This window comes from Triturus cristatus, chromosome 6 (assembly GCF_964204655.1).
Source record: "Triturus cristatus chromosome 6, aTriCri1.1, whole genome shotgun sequence".
Taxonomy (NCBI): Eukaryota; Metazoa; Chordata; class Amphibia; order Caudata; family Salamandridae; genus Triturus; species Triturus cristatus.
In genome coordinates this window covers 920,799,009-920,821,695 of record NC_140589.1, presented here as the reverse complement: position 1 = coordinate 920,821,695, position 22,687 = coordinate 920,799,009, and the positions used below count along the sequence as shown (strand labels likewise).

General features: G+C 43.4%; 1 protein-coding gene across 1 annotated transcript in view; it reads right to left on the bottom strand.

The window, feature by feature from the left end:
- FNDC1 (fibronectin type III domain containing 1) overlaps positions 1-22,687 on the bottom strand; it is a 1,187,183-nt gene that overhangs the window by 147,290 nt on the left and 1,017,206 nt on the right. The window contains exon 16 of the mRNA XM_085611596.1: positions 6,855-6,934. Within this exon, the coding sequence (XP_085467722.1) occupies positions 6,855-6,934 (80 nt within the window). The remainder of the gene's footprint in view (positions 1-6,854; positions 6,935-22,687) is intronic.

The window sequence follows — 22,687 nt, the reverse complement described above, 5'->3', positions numbered from 1 at the left end:
CAGAACAAGATCAAAACAACAAAAATCGAATCAGTAAAATAGAAGATATGAATTTCTAAAGAATGTAGTGGTATAGCGCCGAAAAGCACAATGATAGGGAGACAAAGTCTGACTTTCAGGCTAACCACGATGGAGCTCAGGTGGAATACAGTCAGTAGGCTAGGCTCACTGAAGTTTACTTTCTCAAGTCAGTGCCAAGAGTCCCGTTCGCGTTGAAGAGGACCACAAGGAACAGACAGAGCATCACACAAGGCTATTGGTGTAGCACGAAGAGCCGTCTGGCATCGCAGGTGGGCGTTGCTGGAGCTTCGCATTGTCGGTTCTCGCAAGTGGTCAAGGCTGAAGCATGAAGATTCGGATTGACAGAGCTTTGTGCTGAATTGCGGTGCGTGCGGCGGGGTCTCGGTGCGAACAGGCCCATTTGCGGTTGCAAAGAGCCCAAAAGCTTAATTTCAGTGCACTAAGAGTCCAGGACCTGAGGGGCGCCACTTGGGGGTTAGGAGTTTACTACAGCTTGATCTAGGGGCTTGTGCAGGATGTTGTGTCCCGGAGGCTCAGATCAGGAGGGCAGCAGACTAGCCCTTGGAGTCACCCAGGAAGCCCTGGGTTCAAGAGGAAGTTGCATGTCCAGTTCTTTCTCCCCAGGCAAGAGGGCAGTAGGTCAGCATAGCAGGGCAGCAGTTCCCGGAGAGCAACAGGTCAGCAAAGTGGCAGTCCTGTAAGCAGCGCAGCAGTCCTTCTACCTGGCAGAGTATCCACAGGTCCAGAATTGTAATGGAGTGGTGGTGTCTGAGGCCCCTGTTTTATACACAGTTGTGCCCTTGAAGTGGTGATAAGATTCCAGAGGCATGCCTTTGAAGTGTACAGTTGCCCTGCCTTCTTGGCCCTGGCTGCAGATGAACTACAGAGGGTAGACAGTCCTTTGTGTGGAGACAGGAGCCTATTCAAGTGATGTCCGATCCAGTCACACCTAAACTTCCCATTTTCTGTGGCTGTCTAGGAGGAATACACAAAGCCTAACTGTCAGCTATACCTAGTCATGCGACACAGAGACAGGTGCAGGCACCAAATGATGAAGGCAAGAAAATTCCAACTTTCTAAAAGTATGCAAAAGAAACAATTGATGGACGAAATGTTGGACAATGCAAAATTCACCCCCAGTCACAAGGATCTGGGTTTAATCCATCATTCTTTTGCTCACCACACCACCCAAGTTTGGACCCAGCCATATGCAAATCATTCTTGACCTTGTTCCTTATGGAAACCGTCCAGCCCGAACTGCCATGCCAGGTCCTGCCTGAACCAGAAACAAGCATCCTGGGACCGGTTTTCGGGCATCAAGTCAGGGTCAAGACTGATTTGCATATGGCTGGGTTCAAACTAGAATGGCATAGGGAGCAAAAAAATGATGGATGTTGGCACAGATCTCTGTAATGGGGTGAATGAATGACATTGTTCTGCATTCTGTCCATCCATTGTTCTATTTGCATTTGTTACCCCGAGTGGGACAGGTATGTCCAGATGTGGGTCCTGTGCTCTCCATGCCCCTGGAGTCAAGCCATGCTGGCTGATAAGGGGTTAAACCCTGAAACCAGTTCTAGGATGCTTGTTCCCAGTCCAGGAATGACCTGGCATGGCAGTTCGGGCTGGACTGTTCCCAGTGGGCGAAGGGTCAAGACTGATTTGCATATGGATGAGTTCAAACTGGAATGGCATGGGGAGCAAAAAAATGATGGCTTTAGGCCCAGATCTCTGTACTGGGGCGAATGTATGACATTGTTCTGCATTCTGTCCATCAATTGGTCATTTCGCATTTGTCACCCCGAGTGGGACGAGTATGCCCAGACGTGGGTCCCATGCTCCCCATGTCACTGGAGTTAAGCTATGCTGACTGATGAAGGGGGGAAACCCAAAACCGTTCCTAGGATGCTTGTTTCCTGTCCAGAGAGGACCTCGCCTGGCAGTTCAGGCTGGACTGTTCCCATTGGGCGCAGGGTCAAAACTGATTTGCATATTGCTGGGTTCAAACTGGAATGGTATAGGGAGCAAAAAAATGATGGATTCAGGCCCAGATCTTTGTACTGGTGTGAATGTATGATATTGTTCTGTATTCTGTCCATCAATTGTTCTTTTTGCATTTGTCACCCAAAGTGGGACGGTATGCCCAGACGTGGGTCCTGTGCTCTCCATGCCACTGGAGTCAAGCTATGTTGGCTGATGAGGGGTGAAACCCTGAAACCAGTCCTAGGATGCTTGTTTCCAGTCCAGGGAGGACCTGGCCTGGCAGTTCAGGCTGTACTGTTTCCATTGGGTGCAGGGTCAAAACTGATTTGCATATGAGTGGGTTCAAACAGGAATGGCATGGGGAGCAAAACAATGATGGATTCAGGCCCAGGTCTTTGTACTGGTGTGAATGTATGATATTGTTCTGTATTCTGTCCATCAATTGTTCTTTTTGTATTTGTCACCCAAAGTGGGACGGTATGCCCAGACGTGGGTCCTGTGCTCTCCATGCCACTGGAGTCAATCTATGTTGGCTGATGAGGGGTGAAACCCTGAAACCAGTCCTAGGATGCTTGTTTCCAGTCCAGGGAGGACCTGGCCTGGGAGTTTGGGCTGTACTGTTTCCATTGGGTGCAGGGTCAAAACTGATTTGCATATGAGTGGGTTCAAACAGGAATGGCATGGGAAGCAAAAAAGTGATGGCATTAGGCCAAGATCGCTGTACTGGGGTGAATGTATGACATTGTTCTGCATTCTGTCCATCAATTGTTCTTTTTGCATTTGTCACCCAAAGTGGGACGGTATGCCCAGACGAGGGTCCTGTGCTCTCCTTGCAACTGGAGTCAAGCAATGCTGGCTGATAAGGGGTGAAACCCTGAAACCGGTCCTAGGATGGTTGTTCCAGTCCAGGGAGGACCTGGCCTGGCAGTTTGTGCTGGACTGTTCCCAGTGGGCGCAGGGTCAAGACTGATTTGCACATGGCTGAGTTCAAACTTGAACGGCATAGGGATCAAAAACACGATGGATTCAAGCCCAGATCTTTCTACTGGTGTCAATGTATGATATTGTTCTGCATTCTGTCCAGCAATTGCTCTTTTTGCATTTTTCACCCCGAGTGGGACGATATGCCCAGACGTGGGTCCCGTGCTCTCAATGCCACTGGAGTCAAGCTATGTTGGCTGATCAGGGGTGAAACACCAAAACCAGTCCTAGGATACTTGTTTCCAGTCCAGGGAGGACCTGGCTTGGCAGTTTGGGCTATATTGTTTCCATTGGGCAAAGAGTCAAGACTGATTTGCATATGGGTGGGTTCAAACTGGAATGGCATGGGGCAGCAAGAAAAAAATAATGGCTTTAGGCCAAGATCTCTGTACTGGGGCGAATGTATGACATTGTTCTGCATTTTGTCCATCAATTGTTCTTTTTGCATTTGTCACCCCGAGTGGGACAGGTATGCCCAGACGTGGGTCCTGTGCTCTCCATGCCACTGGAGTCAAGCTATGCTGGCTGATGAGGGGTGAGACCCCGAAATTGGTCCTAGGAAGTTTGTTTCCAGTCCAGGGAGTACCTGGCCTGCAAGTTCAGGCTGTACTGTTCCCATTGGACACAGGGTCAAGACTGATTTGCATATGGCTGGGTTCACACTCGAATGGCATGGGGTGAAAATAAACTATGGATTCAGGCCCAGATCTCTATACTGGGGCGAATTTATGACATTGTTCTGCATTCTGCCAATCAATTGTTCTTTTTGCAACTTTCTAAAAGTGGCATTTTCATAATTGCAATTTTAAATCCCACTTCATCATAAGTTAGGTTTTTAAATTGTGATTCTAGAGACACCAAGCATGATCTAATTACCTGTTCCAATTTGTCAATTACACTTATAAAATATAATGAGGTATCTCCAATGTTATACTATGGGGGAGATGAACCTTGCAGTAGTGAAAACTAATTTGAGACTTTTTCACTGCCAGGACATGTAAAACGTAAATGTGCGTGTTCCGGTTTTCGATACATTACACTCTGGGCTGTCCGGAGACTACCCTAGGGGTGACATATCTATTAAAAAGGAAATGTTTGGGCCTTTCAAAAGGTTTACTTTACCAGGTAGAAATGGCAGTTTAAAACTGCTCACACATAGGTTGCAATGGCAGTCCTCAGACTTGTTTGATGTGCTACTTAAGTGGGTGGCACAATAAGTGCTGAAGGCCCACTTTAATTTAAGTTACAGGTAGTGCTACTTTACTAGGGACTTACAAGTAAATTACATTTACCAATTGGATATAGCCAATTCTACCATGTTTTAAATAGGGCATACACATTTTAGCACTGTTTAGCAGTGGTAAAGTGCAAAGAGTTCTAAGGCCAACAAAATTAATACAGCAAAAAAAAGAGGAGGAGGAAGGCAACATTTCTGGGGATGACCATGCAGAAAGGATCAAGCCCAACGCCCATCATACCATGCAGAAAGGATCAAGTCCAACAGTCCGGCAGCGTGGATGATTAAATTATCTCAAAGTCTCCTACCCAAATAAGTTCCCCCTTCATTTTGTCTTATATATTATTCATCCAAGCTTAAAGATATGACTCCTGCTTCAAATTCAGTACTCAGGAAACAATTAACATTAAAATAATGTTCTCCAGTTTTCCAATAATCAATAGATATATTTCCTTGTTTTAATCTTTTATATCTTCATCTCATTCAAAGGATATATCTTTAACCCTACAGATCTTCTGCTTCATCGTGTTGTGAATTTGGATCATATGTCTTTTTTGGTACATATTTATTGGATCTTAAGAGACAAGGTGAGTTTATTGTATGCAGGATATATCAGGTGATTCAGGTATTGTTGCCTGTCATATTGTGTGATGCTTAACGGAGGAGTTTAATCCCCATATGTTCTGAGGTAGAGGTCACACCATTGGTATCAGTGTGATAAATGCTAATCCCATTGCGTCTTTTCATACCATTGACACCCTCTGTAGCTAAGTATTCATAAGTCAGGATGAATGTATTTACAGCAATTTCCCACTTTTGTTGTCTCCTCTTAATGAAAACACAAACTGTAAAAACATAATATTACTCCACCAATAATGTCCCAACAATGAGAAAATTAAACAACTTAGTTCTGGCCAATACACTCCCATGGTCCGCCTTCCTGAAACAAGTGCCCTGTCTAAAATATGTCACCTGCATTTAAAATTTGTTACAAAGGAGAAACTCAGCACATCGTCACAAGAGGTAGTTCAAGTTGGCCAATAGTTATCTGAAGGTGAGTTTCAGCCTCTTCTCCTTCCAGTCCTACAGACTTTCTCCCACCTGTTTCTGTTTCAGGTTTAATTTTGTAACTCTTCTCTTTGACAGCCTGTCATTTCTGTCCCAAAAGATTCCAAGAAAGCTTTCCATGCTTCGGGGTACTTGATTACATGAATCTTTTCCTCCAGTTGAAACACTAAAGTAAAAGGAAATACCCATCTGTATCTGATCAGTCTGTCCCTGAGGCCTCTTTTTACTATTTGCAGAGCTCTTCTTTTGTTGAGAATATATTGGGGCGAAACCTGGTGCATCTCACTTTGCAGTATTTGAATTCTATAATGTCTGACCATCTAGTTTCCTGCAGGATCTTATCTTTGCAGCAGCGAGGAAGAATATTTGGCCAGAATGTCTCTCAATTGTACACCAGAGGAGGATCTTGTATGTACTTTGCATGCCCTGATAATACCTATGTCAGACTGATCAGTACAGAAGTCCTCAGTATCATGACACTCCACAGATTCTTTCATGTTTTCTAACTCTCATATTCTTTCTGCAGAGTCTGTGTTCCAAATCGTCACCTTTTACTTTTGGGCCTCTTAGTTATTTCGAATTGACCATCACAGAAGACTGTGCTTTACCCAACGTGGGGGCAGATTTACAAGCCCCTTGCGACACTTTTACGCCGCCGTTGTGTCACTTTTGTGACGCAGCGGTGGCGTAAACCATGCGCCACGTTGCGACTTATTTGCAACGTGACGCATCTAGGCAGATGCGTCACGTTGTAAAGCCCTGCGCCACATGAAACCTGCGTCAGGTTCCATGTGGGCGTTCTGTCGCAGGAAAGCCCCGTAAAACTGACGCAGTGAAATCTACAAGATTTCACTGAGTCAGTTTTACGACGCTGCTGCGTCAAATCCTCACGCCTGCTTGAAGCAGGCGTAAGGAGTGACGCACCATGTGAAGTATGGGTGGCCCCTGTGCATTGCAAGAGTTGCGTCGTGCTTGCAACGCGATTCCAGCAATGCGCCGCCCGTATGCCACAAGATGCGTCACGCATCTTCTCCTCCTTGCACCATGGTGCGTCGCATTGTAAATGCGACGCATCCGTGGTGGCGCAAGGGGGGGGATTACGTGACGCATCTGTTCTGGCGCATCCCTGCTGATTTGCAGAGATGCGCCAGAAGTTGTAAATCTGCCCCCTGGTGTGCATCTCTGACATGGCACCTTTGTTTGCACTCTACTGCCAATCACCTGTATGTCTTTGACAATATCGTTCATAGCAGTGATTATCTTTATTTTTAATGCAAACGGTTTATCTCTGAAAGTTTTGTTCCTGCAAGCCCAAGAGGCAACTGAAAAGGCATTTATTGAGTAACTCTAGTCAAAGACCAGGTCCTGCACCAAAGCTTGTTGGGTGCAGCCAAATGCCTTGGCCACAAGTTCAAATCCCTACAATCCCACTTAGCCTTTTACACTTCCAAAGTAGGTACAATGAGTTCCATTTTGCAGGGTAACAAATACACCAGTTATAGAGTGCAGAGCTGCCATAAGGGGTGAACGTGCAATTTACAAATAGATGATAAAACAGACTTACCTGATTCTGTGACAAAAGTGACTGACTCACTGGCTGGTGCATAGCCATATGGATTCTTTGCCTGGACTTTGAAGTAATACCTACAAGGGAGAAAACATACAAATTGGTATTGTTTCCACAATTCCACTACAATATAGGAAGATTATACAGCAAACAATTGTGTGCGTCGCAGACTATTTCTTTTGTACTAATACCACCAAACTACTATTTCAAGGGATCCTGTAACATTTTGAGTCAAATCTTTTTTTTTTTATAGTTTCATTGTTCCATGAAGTTCCCATCCTATCACTGACAATTACATGGAAAAGTCTCAATACAATAGACATCTTGAAGCTCTATTTTTTTTTCCAACACAGCTTTATTGAGTTTTTCAGTTGTACATTCAAACAATTGTACCCCAGCCAGTACATGTGTATATCCATGTGGTACACCGTCGTACACACCACAAAACACATTTTAGTGCATTTATGCCAATCCTACATAACAGTGCACATGGTTATTTAATATCAACATGTTTCACAATATGTGCTCTCTTTTGGTCTGTACCACTTTCAGGAACTTAAGATCACTGTTTGTAGTTTTAAGAAAACACTAGATAACCACCCTGGGTCCCTCCCACTACCCCCCTCCCGCCATTAGCTAACTGGGAAACATCATTGATAGACGCTCAATCATACAGAGTAGTACATTTACAATCTGCAATTTGGTATTTAAGAAAACCAGAACAGAAGCTCACCACAGTATACCACAGCATACACCAGTGTGTCATATGAACAGTGTCCGCCTCCTTCACACAGCTGTCCTCCCCATCAGGGAGGTCTGCCCAACAGCATAACTTCGAGGTGTTATGGACCTAAGACCGCATCTAAAGAGAACCTTGCAAGTATCATACCTCCACTACTGATGTTGGCTCTTCCCAGCTTTTGAACGCTGTACATAGCATATCCCACACCAATGCTATCATTTTTTTCCTCTGCCCCCTTTGCTCTTCCCTATGTAGCGCAGCGCTTTTGGCGAGGCTTCACTTAAACACTTCCTCCTTCCAAGCCTCTAGATTTGGTGACCTTGCTGCCTTCCATCGACTGGTGATGTGTCTCTTCGCTAGTAGTAACACCAGATTGGCAAGGCGTGCATGCACCTTATATACCTTGGATTGGGGGAATAAGCCCACTAGACAGCTCTTTGCTGTGTTCCAAGTGTTCCCGCCCACTACATCCCTCAACACTTGTGCAATCTGCGCCCAATAGAGTGCCAGTGCAGGACATGCCCACAGCATATGTACTAACCCTGCGTCAGACTCTACACATCTCGGTCAGTTCGATGGCAAAGTAGAGAACATCTTGTTGAGTCTGCGTTGCGTTAGGAATGCCCTCTGTACGATCAGATATTGTATAGATTTAAATCGCACATTACGGGACACTGTCTTCGGGTATGCTAGCATTCTTGTCCATTTTTTGTCTGTCAGGCCCGTTACCATCTAGCTTGCAAAGCCCCCAGTGGAGATACCAGCGTCCCTCTTATACCTGTGTATAGCCATTTTGTTAAATGCCTGCCGTTGCCCATTAAATGTAACATATGAACAAACTCATTTGTGGGCGGCTTTCGCCCATCTGAAGCCCACATTTGTTTCACTCAATGAGATAATCCCGCGTGTAGGAGGAATAAAGTGTCCGGCAGACCATTGGTATTTGCGAAGTCGGCATTTGGCATCAGAATGCCCTCCTGAAGCAGAGTCCCCAAACTGTCCTTATCCCCCCTTCCTCTCATTCTGTCATTTGTCCTTGCGTGCTACACCTGTTGGTATGGGCAGTCCTACGAAAGGGGTACTCAGTGGATAAGCTATACGTGGCCGCATGTATTTAATAGCATATTTCCAGTACTTCAGTGCTATTTGGAATAGTGGAGAGTCTGTGTTATTGGTTGGGTGCATGCTATATAACTTCGCATGTAATCTACCTTGTGACAACATTCTGGGAGTGTAGCTTATTTCCTGAAAATTACGGCCCGTGAGCCAGTATGCGAGCCACTGTAGCTGACTCACCATGCAATAGTCCCGAAAATCCGGGGTTCCCACCTCTCCAGCCGTAGTCGGTAGTTGTAAATTCTTTAGCGCCACCATGCTGCGACCCGTGCCCCACACCACTTCTATCAGTAGGGAATCGTGTACCTGGAACAGTTTCGCGGGGATAAAGATCGGGATCGTTGTGAAGTAGTACAGTACTCTAGGCAGCATTACCATCTTTGCAATGGCTAGGCGTCCTGTGGCAGACAGTGGCAATGTAATCCAGAACGCTACTTGTGAACGTAATGCAGTTACTGCTCACTGCACATTACCACCTACCGTGCCGTGCTGTCTATATATGTGCACTCCTAAATACTTAAACGTAGTCGGGCTATTTGTACCTCATTAGTTCTGAAAGCTAATATGCGCAGAGTCTCTAGCTGTTTGAAAGAAAATGCCATGGATTTATCAAAGTTTATGTGGAGCCCCGACACTTTACCAAACTCCTCAAAGATTGCTGCGGCAACGGAGAGCCCACTGTATAGATCACGGGTGTATAGGATGATATCGTCAGCGTATAGCGATGCAGCGTGCGTTGTCGCGCCGACGGGTATGCCCCAACTCTGGACTGGCATACGCAGCTTATGCGCACGTGGTTCCAATGCTAGTATAAAAAACATTGGGGACAGCGGGCATCCTTTTCTCGTGCCCCTATGGATCTTGTACGCACTAGATGTATGTCTGCCGGTCCTAATGCGAGCTGTCGGGCGGCGTAGCTGGATCAAGTTAAAGTATTCGACGAGTATATCATACTGACCCAAAACCTCTAGCATACATTTCCAACTTAGCATATCAAACGCCTGACGCAGGTCCAGGGAGAGGCAGCCTGCTGCTTGAAAACGCTCTAGAGGGGCCCACATTATCTGATATAGACGCCTCACATTATGCACTGTACTCCTACGTGGCACAAACTCGCATTGGTCTACATGCATCAACTTGTTGAGATAGGGCATTAATCGTGACACCAAGATCTTGCTTAGTATTTTATACTCAGTATACAGGAGCGATAATGGTCAATACGCTGTGATATCAGTCGTATCCCGCCCGGGCTTAGGCAGTGACACCACCAGTGCTTGTTTTGTCATCGGGGGAAGCGCACCTTCCTCAACTGATGTTGTATACAGCGTGCTCAATTGAGGCGCTAATTCTTTAGCGTTTGCCGGGTACAATTAAGTGGGAAGGCCATCTAGACCAGGGGTCTTATTTCGCGGCAGGTCAGGGATAGCCGCCAGAATTTCCTCCATTATGATTGGTGACATTAGATCATCTTTGTCTGATTTGTCCAGCTTTGGTAGATTCACTCCCTGGAGGAACCCCCTAATGTCCTGCATATATGAGCACCCCGGAGCACTGTATAAATGACTTCGATACTTTTGGAATGCCTCATTTATTGTTAACTGAGTATCAGCCACATCCCCGAGTGGGGAGCGGATTTCCGTTATTGGGGTCGCCTGATCTTGAAGGTCTATTAAATCTTTTTGTACAGGAACCTGAACACCAGTTTGTTTACTTCATTTCTGGTGTTACAGTAAGCAAACCTAAGTTTCAATATGTCAGCATGCGAAAGAAGCTTGCAGTAAGATTTGAGTGGTCAATTTAGAGTCATCCGGACCATTATTGACATTTTCCCCTAGATATCAGTGTGAAGGCGTACACTTATGAAACACCTATACAGCCCTCGAGTCCTTTTCATACATTTACCTAATGGATATGGAATGGATAGGGAAACCTCTGGGTAGCTGTTGCGCCTTACAAATTCAAATATAATAATAATGCTGAAGGTGCTTCCTGGAAGACGAAAGGTTACTGCCAGAAAACTGCTCAACAGCCATAGACACAACCCAGCTACCTCTCCTATTACACCTTTGACTTTATGCTTATCTTTGACCCTGTAAAGCATTTTGCTGCTTTTTAACTAGGTTTGAGCTATAGAAATACTGGATACATAAAAACAAGCATACAAACAAAACGTACAATCTGCAGTTTTTTCAACTGATGAACTTGGTGTTGGCACTGCAAGCGAGAAACATCAACTGCCCACAGATCTTGTTTAGCCTTTTGTTTAGGGCAACTCAGGGCACCCCTTTAACGCATCAAAATCCTAAATAGATCTTAAACTCAGGCTTATCCTCAACCAAAAAATTAATTGCGCCTGATTCAGAAAGGAAACTTACACTTTTAAGTAAGTTTACAATTTTGAATAAGTTTACTACTTTTCGGTATTCACAAACTCTAAATTATAAGCTACTAATCAAAAATAATTGTAGTAAGTCCAGTACTACATATGGGTACAGCAACCCCTCCCACTGAACATAATGAAGATAGGGACTTAAAGTAAAACCCCATAGGAAATAATGTTAAATTAACTAAATTATTTGAAATAGTTACAAACCTAAATATATATAAATTACTGTTAAAAGATATAAAAATAGTACTTATGCATTATTTAATTATAAAATGTTCTAATAACCTACTTTGAATTTAGAAAATAATGTAACAATAACACAATATTGGTTTATATTTATTTTCGAGTTAAATACATTGTTTTAATGTTCCCTATACATTACCATTGCGAGACTCCATAGTCAGGGTGGAGCTCTCACTATGGTAGAGAATAGGGAAAAATAAAAAGGTTTGTTGAACTTGAAAATAAATACTACAATTTTTTTATGTTAATGTGAATTCATTTTATATATTTACTTTAAATATAGAAGAAATAAAATTTTGAATTTAAACTTTAATTAATGGAAATATATTACAAATGCTAATATATATGGTCCATGAATGCACAAAACTACACCAAAAAGACTGACCCTCACCAGCAAAATGGGGGTGGGTGGGTCAGAGGGGTGACCTAAACTGTACATGGAATGCAGAGTTATACAGAACCCAGGGTGCATCTATAGGACCGTCAACTACAGCCAAAGATTTACATTTTGTTTTGCTCCAGGATCAGTTAACAGGCAAATGTAGATTTAGAAATCCTCAGACTCCAGAGTTCACCTACACTGTACTGTACATGATATGCACTCCAGAAAGATGTTTTTTTCCTTACAGCAGGCACAATCATGATGACCAAAACATATATGCATCTAAAATGTACATATTCTGGACAAGCTCTGGTTCTCTTACAGATATACAGTACTAGGGAAAATGCCAAAACCATATATTGGGAGACAATATTAGATGCTGCCTTCAAATTCGAGAACAATCCATCTGGGGAAGCCTAAATAAACTTTAAACCAAATTTCGTAGTCTAGAGGTAGAACGTGCATCGTCTGGGGATACAATACACTCAACAAGATACATCTGAAATTAAAAGACTTCCAAGATAAGGTGAACAGGGAACTTTCAGTTTCTGGTTATTTTGTTAAAGCTAGAGCAAATGGTGAGAAACAGTACCAAGTCAGACACTTGCAAAAATTATGTAGCTCAAATATGACTCTACCATCGGTACCTTCTTAGAAACAGATAAGAAATTGGGAGTATTCAACTCACTGGGTATACTGGCTGCATCAAGGGAAAATTTTGAAAAACTGTGTATATCACCAAGAAACAAATTCAGTGGATGAGCCTGAGAATTATCTAAATAGAATCACTATGACATGGTTGGAGAATGAGGGTAAGGATATGATGCTCATAACAGAGGAAGAGATAGTGGCAGCAATAAATGGCATGCCCGAAGCCTCCCCCAGGTCCAAATGGCTTAACAATCACTTTTTATATGAAGCTCAACGACATACTAGTTCTGCTCATACATCAACCCAAGAAACTGCCAACTCTAGGAGCACATTATAGGCCCTTGTCCTTATATGGATACACATATTTTAGCAAAAATGATAGCCAGCATGCTCTTAATGATGGGAATTATCTTGGGAACAACCTGGATTTATTCTGAGCAGACCCACAGCACAAAACATATGCAAACGTCTTTGCAACAGTAGCCCAACTCATGCCAGGTCTGGTGGCTTAGTAAACTAATGCGTCCGCTGTAGAGGCCTGTGTTTGACTTTTTTGTCACAAGGTCAAATCCTGGCGGGTCCACTCAGCCTTTTATCCTTCTGGAGTCAATAAAATGAGTACCATTGGGTAACAATAAACATCTGTTATTCATCACCAAGATACCATTCTGGGTGAATGTGCACTTTACAAATACATGTTATAGATTCATTCTGGGCAGATCCATTGCACATAACTTATGCAAACTTCTTTGCAACAGTAGCCCAACTCATGCCAAATGTCAAAGCCCCAGGAGTCTTTTTAGATGCTGAAAAAGCTCTTGCCTCAAAAAACTGGATGTATATGAAGTCTATCCTTTGGAGGCTAGGTCTAGGTGAAATATTCCTGTGATGGACAAATTTGCTTTGCAGTGTACCAATAGCCAGGTAAGGTAAACTGACATGTTGATAGCTCTGTTAGTATAGAAAGAGGGACTTGGCCGAAAAGTCCCCTATCACCATTTCAATATGCACTGATTTAGGAACCGCTGACCTGTGTTTCAGCATCGACACCACGCACATCAAGGGCTGAGATTTTCAGGAAAGAATCTAATCATATCCACCTATATTGAAGAAATATTGCTATATATACGGAACCCCTAAATCAATCCCACTCCTCATTCAGAGAACTTACACTGATATAGTCCATTGGTCGCCCACGCCACATTTTCTCAAATCCATGCAAAAAAATGGCACTGCTAATAGATGAGAGGACCTCGAAAATACAAATGAAATGTAGTACAGACATGGGATTTGAGATAACAAGCTAACAATTAAAGATTTTATGCAAGCAAATTAAGGCTGACTCACTGAACACTTGGCACAGAATCACACAATTCAAATGTATTCAAAGATTGTATGACACCTGGCCATACAACACTTTTGCTTGCTGATGATTTCTGCAGTATATCATTTGAACACCAAACAATAAACATTTAGTAATTTGTTCCGAAAAAGATGTTAGTATCAGTGTAAAGTATGACAGATTAAAAAACAAATGCTGTCACTCAGAATGTTTAGAAACATGAAGAGAGATGCTATCTTTCCTGTAATGCCTCAAAATGAGACTATTTGCCATAAACATTTCCTTTCTGCAGATCATTGTTTCCTTTAGATATGCAGATCAGAAAAACAAAAAGACACTTGTCAGTTTCCATAGTTCAAACTGCAGCTAATATTATGCTCTGTGATCGGCCTTTCACCTTGGCTGCTGGCTCTGGAAGCAAGCATTGTGAAAGCACAACTCAACTGTAATAACCTTTTACAGGTGACTAGAAACATTTTAACTTGACTGTTACAAGACAATTAGAGATAGACTTTTATATAGGGATTCCTGGCTGCCTTGTATTATATATTTCTGTATATTTATTTATATGCATAGCATACATGGATTCTTCAAACCCTGTATTGAAAAATGGTTTCTAATTTCTTTATAATTAGCGACTTGTGAGGCACTCATTCACGAATTACAAAGATATTATGTAGCCAGTTGACTATGATAACTTATTACAGTAGAGTTCTGATGTCACAATGCCTGCTGCCAGAGCCAGCAGCTGAGGGGAAAGGAAGGAGCATATTAAATCAGCTGTTGAAAGAATGATAACAAAATATAACTTTTCTTTCTTCTGATCTCTTTTTCTACCCGTACATTGACAAGCAGGTGGGAGATATTTATCACAGCATGTTTGTTTATTGATTGCACTCCTTAGGTACTTATAGAAGAATGAACTGTTTCGGCACGTTTCATCACATTCTGAGCTACAAGGCCTTTTCTTAACAACTGACTTTTATTAAACCAATACTAACATTTTATTGCTACAAATATCTAACAGCTTTCTTGATGTGTTTAATTTTGCACTACTGATTCTGGTTATGTTTTTCCTGCCTGCAACTATACTATCTCTTTCATAAGAAGGAGCAAGACACCAAGGATTTAAGTGGTTTGTGAGAAGAATGATGATGTAACCATTTATTATAAGGAATAAAATATCCTCTGCCATACATTAAAAGGATATTGAAAGTCAGCTTGGAATTTCATGACATCATAAAGAAACTCCTTAGTGACTCGCAATAACCTAATAATGTATAGCAGGGAGTACTCCATCTCATGCAGATCTTCAAGATACGAGCACACAAGTTAAGATTATTAAAATTATACATGATGTATTTTGCATGTTATTAATATTGCCAATGATATTATGACATACAAATGCAAACAATGCACTGGACGCTTTCAAAAAAGTGTAGTTATTTGTGTTGTTTGCTGAAATTATGTGTACCAAAAATGTAATAAAGGCATAACATCCTTGAAATGTCTACTTACAGCAAGTATCATTGCTTCCCAATGTCCTACTATTCACTTATTAAAAACAGTGCCCATATATGTTTGTTGATATAGGTCACAGGTTTTTAAAAAACGGTAATGAGGTGTGCTGAGTGGGTTGTGCAATTTTTTATTTTTTTATTGTAGTTAGTTTCTTACCTGACAAAGCCCTTTGTTTTCCCCAGTTGGGAAATATGATGAGTGAAGTATTTAAGGAATAATCTCTGTTTAAGTTATTCTCCTCTCCAGTCACACCAAAATGTGCTATGTGGGGGAGGGATTTCTACTCTCATCTTTGGAAACAGGTGTGTGATGAACAGGCTGGAAGGGTTCAGGCTGATCTTTCAGTGTGGCCTGGTGGCACTGGGGGAATACTGGTAATCGCTTGTGGCTTGAGAGTGATTTCAGCCCTTCCTTCCTGGACAGGTAACAGCAAAAGGTATGGTATAAGATAGCGCATTTTTTCTCAGCAGCAGCTACTTCCATCTCTAGGGTTTAAAGGGCCCAACCAGTGAATGACACCACACCAGACCTCAAAACCTAAGCAAATATCATCAAACAAAACAATATTCTGAAGTGACTTTTGTTGGAGTTTGTTAGCAATGCAATGGTGGCTAAAGAGAACTGTTTTGTACACACTGGATAGCCCCTTCAACAAGGATCAGGAAGGTGTGGCCAAAACCACCTTTTATGAACTACTGAAAACCTTGATGATTTAGGGGTACAATCAGTATAACGTGCTGCCATTACACACCTGCCACAGTATAGTTGGGGTTTGAGGAACTCGTGGGGTTATTAAAAATTGACTTCACTTCACATGTGCAAATGTACATATTAAACAGGTGAAGTTGTTAATGTAAATACCTAGACACAAGTACAGGCATGCTACAACGCGCTTTCTCCGTCTGTACATGGACGCATAAGGTCATGCAGTGTGCCAGGTCCAATTAAAGGAAATAGTCTTTCTTAAGCATACGAGTGTCAAAACAAAAAGCCATATTTAAACATTTTGTACATTTGTTTTTCCTGTGCTTCTGGAGACGCTGGTTCGGTGCGGGGCTAGGCTGGGCCATCTCTGGGTGTACCTACCTTTCCTGGCACTAACCCTGGTGGGATCCTAATCCCAGGGTGCAACACCTGTAGCAATTACATCCTCGCTGGGCTGATACACACCCTGGTGGGACTACAAGTCCCAGGGTGCTACGCGTGCCTTCCCGCCACTGCAGCTGATGGGGAGGCACTTCCATCGCGCTTTAAAGTGCTGCCTCACCCCTTCCCGGCTCGGGACACACGAGGGCCGTGCCCGGGCCCGTCCTTGCCTGTCAGAGCTTGGAAGAGACTGGGCTGGGCCACCCCTCTGACTTTTGCCTTCCAGGACTTTCTAAGACGTTAACATTCTTTTGAGGTGACTTTTTATCATAACAAGTGGTGGCCATAGTATATATTTGGTATGAAGTATTTTCTCCTGTAGTAAAAGTATCCTGGTCCATTAGGCACACGTGGCACTCCAGTGTTCCTGTCGCATACTTGTTTGTCTATTCTTTTTGGGGGGGTTAAATGGGAAAGAGGAAAGCATGCGAGGAGATTGTGGGAGAGGGTCACAAAAAGAAGCCTAAGAAGGAAAAGAAAAAAGTCATCAAGTTAGTCAAGATGCAGGATGTGAGGTTCTGGATAGAATTGACAACCTTTTGTCTGAGTGCGAAGGCATTCTTGATAGCGCCATCACTAATACTGCTCCAACCACTGGTAATAGCCCCAGGCAAGTTATGTGAAGTAATACTCATAAAAAAGCGTATCCCAGATATGTTTAAAAAATCTGCAGGGCGGGCGCCTTTGCCTGAACTCCTAGGTGTTTCCTCCACCCCACCTGCAAGTCAAAACGTTGTAGAAATTTCCTCACTTCCACTTTCCCCTCAAAATAGTTTGATTGTCTTTCCCTGTAGCAACAGATACAACCCTCTTTTGGAGCCAATAGCCTTAGAAACCAGTCCCCCAAGTAGAGGGACCCTACATCACAGGGAGCATGTAGTGACTAACCCTGCCTGTATCGCCCAGGAACTAGTTGGTATTAAAGAGGCCCAGCAGACTGAGAATGACACACACTCTAGGAACTATCTGATCCCAGGAACTTCCATACATTACTCCCAGTCTTCTCAAGGGCCTTTAACCACGCAGCTATCCAATTTAATGAATGAAATCCAAGTTCTTAAAGCCACTATTCTTAACCTTACTGACTCTATATCTAAAGTACACACAGCAGTCCAACAGGTTAAAGCATCACTAAGAACTCTTCCCCTAAGTCGACCCCATAGACCAGAGGCTGTGAGATTAGCAGGGAAGCCCTCATTGTTCCCTACAGACCAGGCTCCAGGCGGCAAGACGAGTCAAGCACCGGTCTCCAAGACATCTAGTACCAGTGTGAGGCATAATTACCCCGACAGGGAACCCACAAACACATTCACTATTCGGAAACCTTTACACCCATCTATGGCTTTTCCATCTCCTGCCACCCCTGGTCATAGCAGAAGCTGTGTCCCGTGGGGGATAGGGGGGTTCCTAGCACACAAGGCTCCGTAACATTGTATACATGTTAAACGTGCCAAAATGCCCAGGTGATCGATACTTCGAGGATGAGAATTGCCTCAGAAACAAATGCACCCAATGGATTCGCCATGTAAGGGGCTGTCGGTCGCTAATTAGGGATGATATTCTTGGGGCTAAATGATATACATCCCCTGAAGTCCCAATGGACTATATTGCCCTAACACCTCAACACTTTCAACTAGTAGAGAACCTTGTAGACTTTGACATTCGGACCCAAGAACTCTCAAGTTCCAATATTTGTCTCAAATCTAACCCACCCGAACAAACCATACACATGAGCTCAGACTCCCTCAATGAGATAGATTGAAGGTTGCTTTCTCCCGTGGGGGTAAAGGTTATCAGTCCGGGGGGCTTACAATATGGGTTAAACAGGCCATTGCCTTAGAAAAAGGACTGCGGACAGTTAATGGAAGAACCCCATTCGATATGCACGGAGCTAATACTTCTAATAATGGCCATAGCGCTAGTCATATTGACTAAATGCTAATCCATTTAAAACTTTGGCATGCTCTTTTGGACATGGTAGTAAGGGAGCGTATGGAAAGTGATCATAACCCTTTATGCACTACCTTCAAATTTTTGACCCATCAAGTACCTTTACCATCTGAGGACTGTCTAATCACTCGTGATCTGGTGCCCACCAATGACCCGAGGCACCTGAAGTGGGAAATGGTTCTGAACAGCCCAGATATCCTAGCTGCTATTGCTGTAGATTCTGAGCAAATTTTAGCTGAATTAGAGTCCCTTGCTTCTACCTTGACTCGCTATCATTACACCATATAACCGCATTACACAGCAAATTGTTTAACAAACTGCGCTCTTATTTCGTCAGAGAATATAGGCTAAAGAGTACTCCCCAAAAGAATACATGCCTCTGGTATAATGATGCCTGCAAAACCACCCACATATACCTCAAAGAAGCGATTAGGTCAAAAGACCCTTGCAGTGTCCGGTCAGCCAGGACAGAATATAGGAGGGCCCAGATGAAGGCAAAAAAGGAATGGGTAGAAAATAGATGGCAGGATCTCAGATCGGCCTGTGATAACAATGATTCACAACGGTTCAGGAATTTGGTCAAATGGGGCAGGGGGGGCATCGACCCCTACCACAGAATCACATTGCCCAGGACCAAAGGGTAACCCACTTTGAATGTCAATATGCTAATTGGCCGGAAGAAGACAATGTCACAGTTCTTGCCCACAAACATTACATTGACAAAGCCTTTACCGCAGCTGATGTTAACACGGCCCTTAGTTTAATTACGGGGGCAGGGCGCCGGGGATAGACGGTATTCCCGCTGATATTTTTCTTTATAACAAGCCTTGGTGGATTAGGCACATCCTGGCACTGGCAAATGCAATTGCCCTTGGGGCTCCTGTCCCCGATTCTTGGAAAGGGGCAGAGATCATCCCATTATATAAAAAGGGCGACAAATCCCTCCCATGAAACTATAAGCCTATTAGCCTAATCGACTTCATCCAAAAGACAGTAGCTTGATTGGTGCTCGAAAAGGTCCATGACTGGATTGAGGAACAGGAAATCCTTACCCCACTACAGGCGGGTTTCCGTAATCACATCAACACAATAGGTCAAGTATTTCGGTTTAGGTTAATACAGTGGCGAACCGTGGTCTTGGGCAAGGGCAGCATATATGCTGCCTTTGTAGGTCTGAAGTCAGCCTTTGACCTGGTTTCGTGTAGCAAGCTTTGGGTTGACTTGCAGGACCTAGGAATACCATCTGAATTGCTTACCCTAATAGCGTGCCTTCATGAAGACAATTTTACTCAAATACGCTAGGGCAGGCAGGGAAATGTTACCAGTCCTTTTCCTGTAGCGAAGGGGGTTGGCCAAGGATGCGTATTAGCCCCCACTTTATTTTCTCTTTTTATTAATGGAATTACAGAGTTTTTATCATCTGTACCAACTGACGCTCCAGTCCTCACGGGCTCTGCAATTCCCATTTTAATGTTCGCCGACAATACATTGATCATTTCTAAAACCCCTAGTGGTTTACAGCGAGCGATAATTCTTTTTGAAGAATTTTGCTTGCTACGGGGACTAGAACTCAATGTGTCAAAGACGAAATTTATGACTTTTAATCAACACAGATCAAAGGAAGCATATTTCTAGATAAGAAGCCTTTAGAACAAGTCTATGCATTCACCTATCTAGGGGTTATACTACAAAAAGATATGAGATGGGGGCGCCAGATAGACACCGCCTCGCTAAAACATTGGCAATTATCAAGGGTCTTACACAGAGGGGCTTATTTATGAGCCCTTGTGTCACTTTTGCGCCCCCTGTGCGTCACTTTTTGTGACGCACCAGCGGCGTAAAAAGTGAGCCTTGTTGCACCATATTTACAAAGTGACGCATCTTCATAGATGCGTCACTTTGTAAACCCCTGCGTCACATTATACCTGCGCCAGGTAAAATGTATGCAGGGGGGGAGTTCTGACGCAAGAAAGGGTCGTAGAAGTGACGCAGTGAATTCTATCAGATTTCACTGCGCCACTTCTAGGACGCAAATGAGTCAATATCTTACGCCTGCCTCATGGCAGGCGTAAGACTGACGCATGTGTAATGACCCATTGCTGGAGTTGCGTCTTTGTGACACACTCCAGCAATGCGTCATTTTTGCGCCTACAGATACGTCAGAAATACTGACGTATCTGTAACTTCTTGAGACATGATGCGTCATACAGTAAATATGACACATCATTGGTGTCGCAAGGAGAGCGCAATGAAAAGTGACGCAACGCTGTTTTCTCACAGCGATGCGTCACTTCTCATAAATGAGGCCCAGAGAGTTTATTGCCTCCCTGGTTAGCTCAGTGCTATATGGGGCGGAACTCTGGGGGTTCGAAAACTTATCTAAGTTAACACTCGCTGAAAACAGGTTCTTGAGACATATCACCAACTTCCCCCAAAGCACCCCGGCTTTCCCACTGTTACAAGATCTTGGCAGGAAAGCTCTAGCGGATCTAGTAAGGCTGCGCCCCATCCTGTATTGGCACAGAATATGGTGTACTGTAGAACTGTCAGCATACGCCGCAGGGCTCAGGGATCTAGTCACGTCAGATCGGTTTAATAAGATCAGCTAGCTGAGAGTGGTTAGAGCCTCCTTGGCGAGTATCGGCATGTCAGTATTGTGAGAAAATCCATCATGTAGTAGATTCTCCCCCAAAGAGATTATAAAAGAAAGATATTGGGAAGTGGTTTACTACAACAGCCACAGAGATAGTGACAGCTCATCGCTTACCGGGCCTTTCCTAACAATAAAACCTTGGCCTAGACTGGAACAGTACTGGTATGTTATTTCCAAACCATTTGATCGGAAGTTGTACTTCCAATTTAGAGTGGGAACCCTGCCATTAAGAGCACTCACAGCTAAATGGGCTACATCAGGAAATAGCAAGTGTCCCTTTTGCAACGTCTTGGATGAGTCCTATGCCCACGACCTGTTTGTCTGCCCTGCCTATTCAGGTCCCAGGAAGGCGTGGCTGACACCAATCTGTAGAAACCTGGGCAATAGAACGTGTAGCATTGCTCTAAGAATTATGGGGCAGATTTATGTTGCACTTGCGGCACTTTTGCGCCGCCGTTGCGTCACTTTTGTGACGCAGCAGCGGCGCAAATCCTGCGCCATGGTGCGGGGCATTTACAAACGTGACACATCTCCCAGATGCGTCACGATGTAAAGCCCTGCGCCACATGTAGGCGTTCCTGGGCAGGTGGGGGCGTTCCGGCGCAGGAACGCCTCCTAAAAGTGGCTGAGTGAAATCTACAAGATTTCACTCAGTCACTTTTATGCCCATGCTGCGTCAAAACCCTGCGCCTGCTTGAAGCAGGCGTAAGGATTGACGCAGCATTGTACAGATAGGGCCCCCCAGATCATTGCTGGAGCTGCGTCGCGCTTGCGACGCAACTCCAGCAATGCGCCACTTTTCGGCACAGATGCGTCACGCATCTGTGCCGTTTTTGCCCCATGGTGCGCCGCATTATAAATGCGGCGCATCCATGGTGGCGCAGCTGTGGCGCATAATAACTGGCGCATCCCTGCTGATATGCAGGGATGCGCCAGTCGTCATAAATCTGCCCCTATGTGTACAGATACGTTGCCATGTATTACAATAGCAATAGCCAAGTTCCTTAGTTGGATGTGGATAAGTAGATCACGTACTGTAGATGTAACATGAAAACTTGCCAGGTCGTATTTATCTGAGTATTACTGAAATATATCTATGGCGTTGCTTGAAGTTAAGCTTTGTTAGCTATCTATTTACTATGGCTTTTAATTAATTGATATGATATGCTCTTTCTAAAATAAAAATAAAACATTTTGGTAATGTTCGTAACTGGATCATGTGTTTTGTATTCATTTTAAGGTCCAATATTATGAATTATTGCATTTTATTGTATTTTAATGTTTGAAAATTCAATGTTGTTTTATCTGTGATTGGGTTTTATGACAAACTGTCTAATAAAGCTTTTTTGGACTGGACTGTGCGCCTGATCCCAAGAAAATGTAAGCTGCAAAGGACAAAAGTCCTATAAAAGTGTTTACAAAGCTCACATTGTACATGAATGTCAATTTTGTTCACAACGTTTTTTTATATTTTGGTAAGGTTATGCAATTTCATTTCAGTTCAATTCACTTAATTTCGGCCTCCAGGGCCAAAAAAGAACAAATACAAACATAATCAAATATAAAATACATAGATAAAAAATGTCCCATACAATAGAACTTGTTTTACAGCCCAGTCTCATTCGTAACAATAAATAATTAAAATGAGGAAAAGTTCCACTTTTAAAATTTACATACAGCAAATAAAACCATCGTATG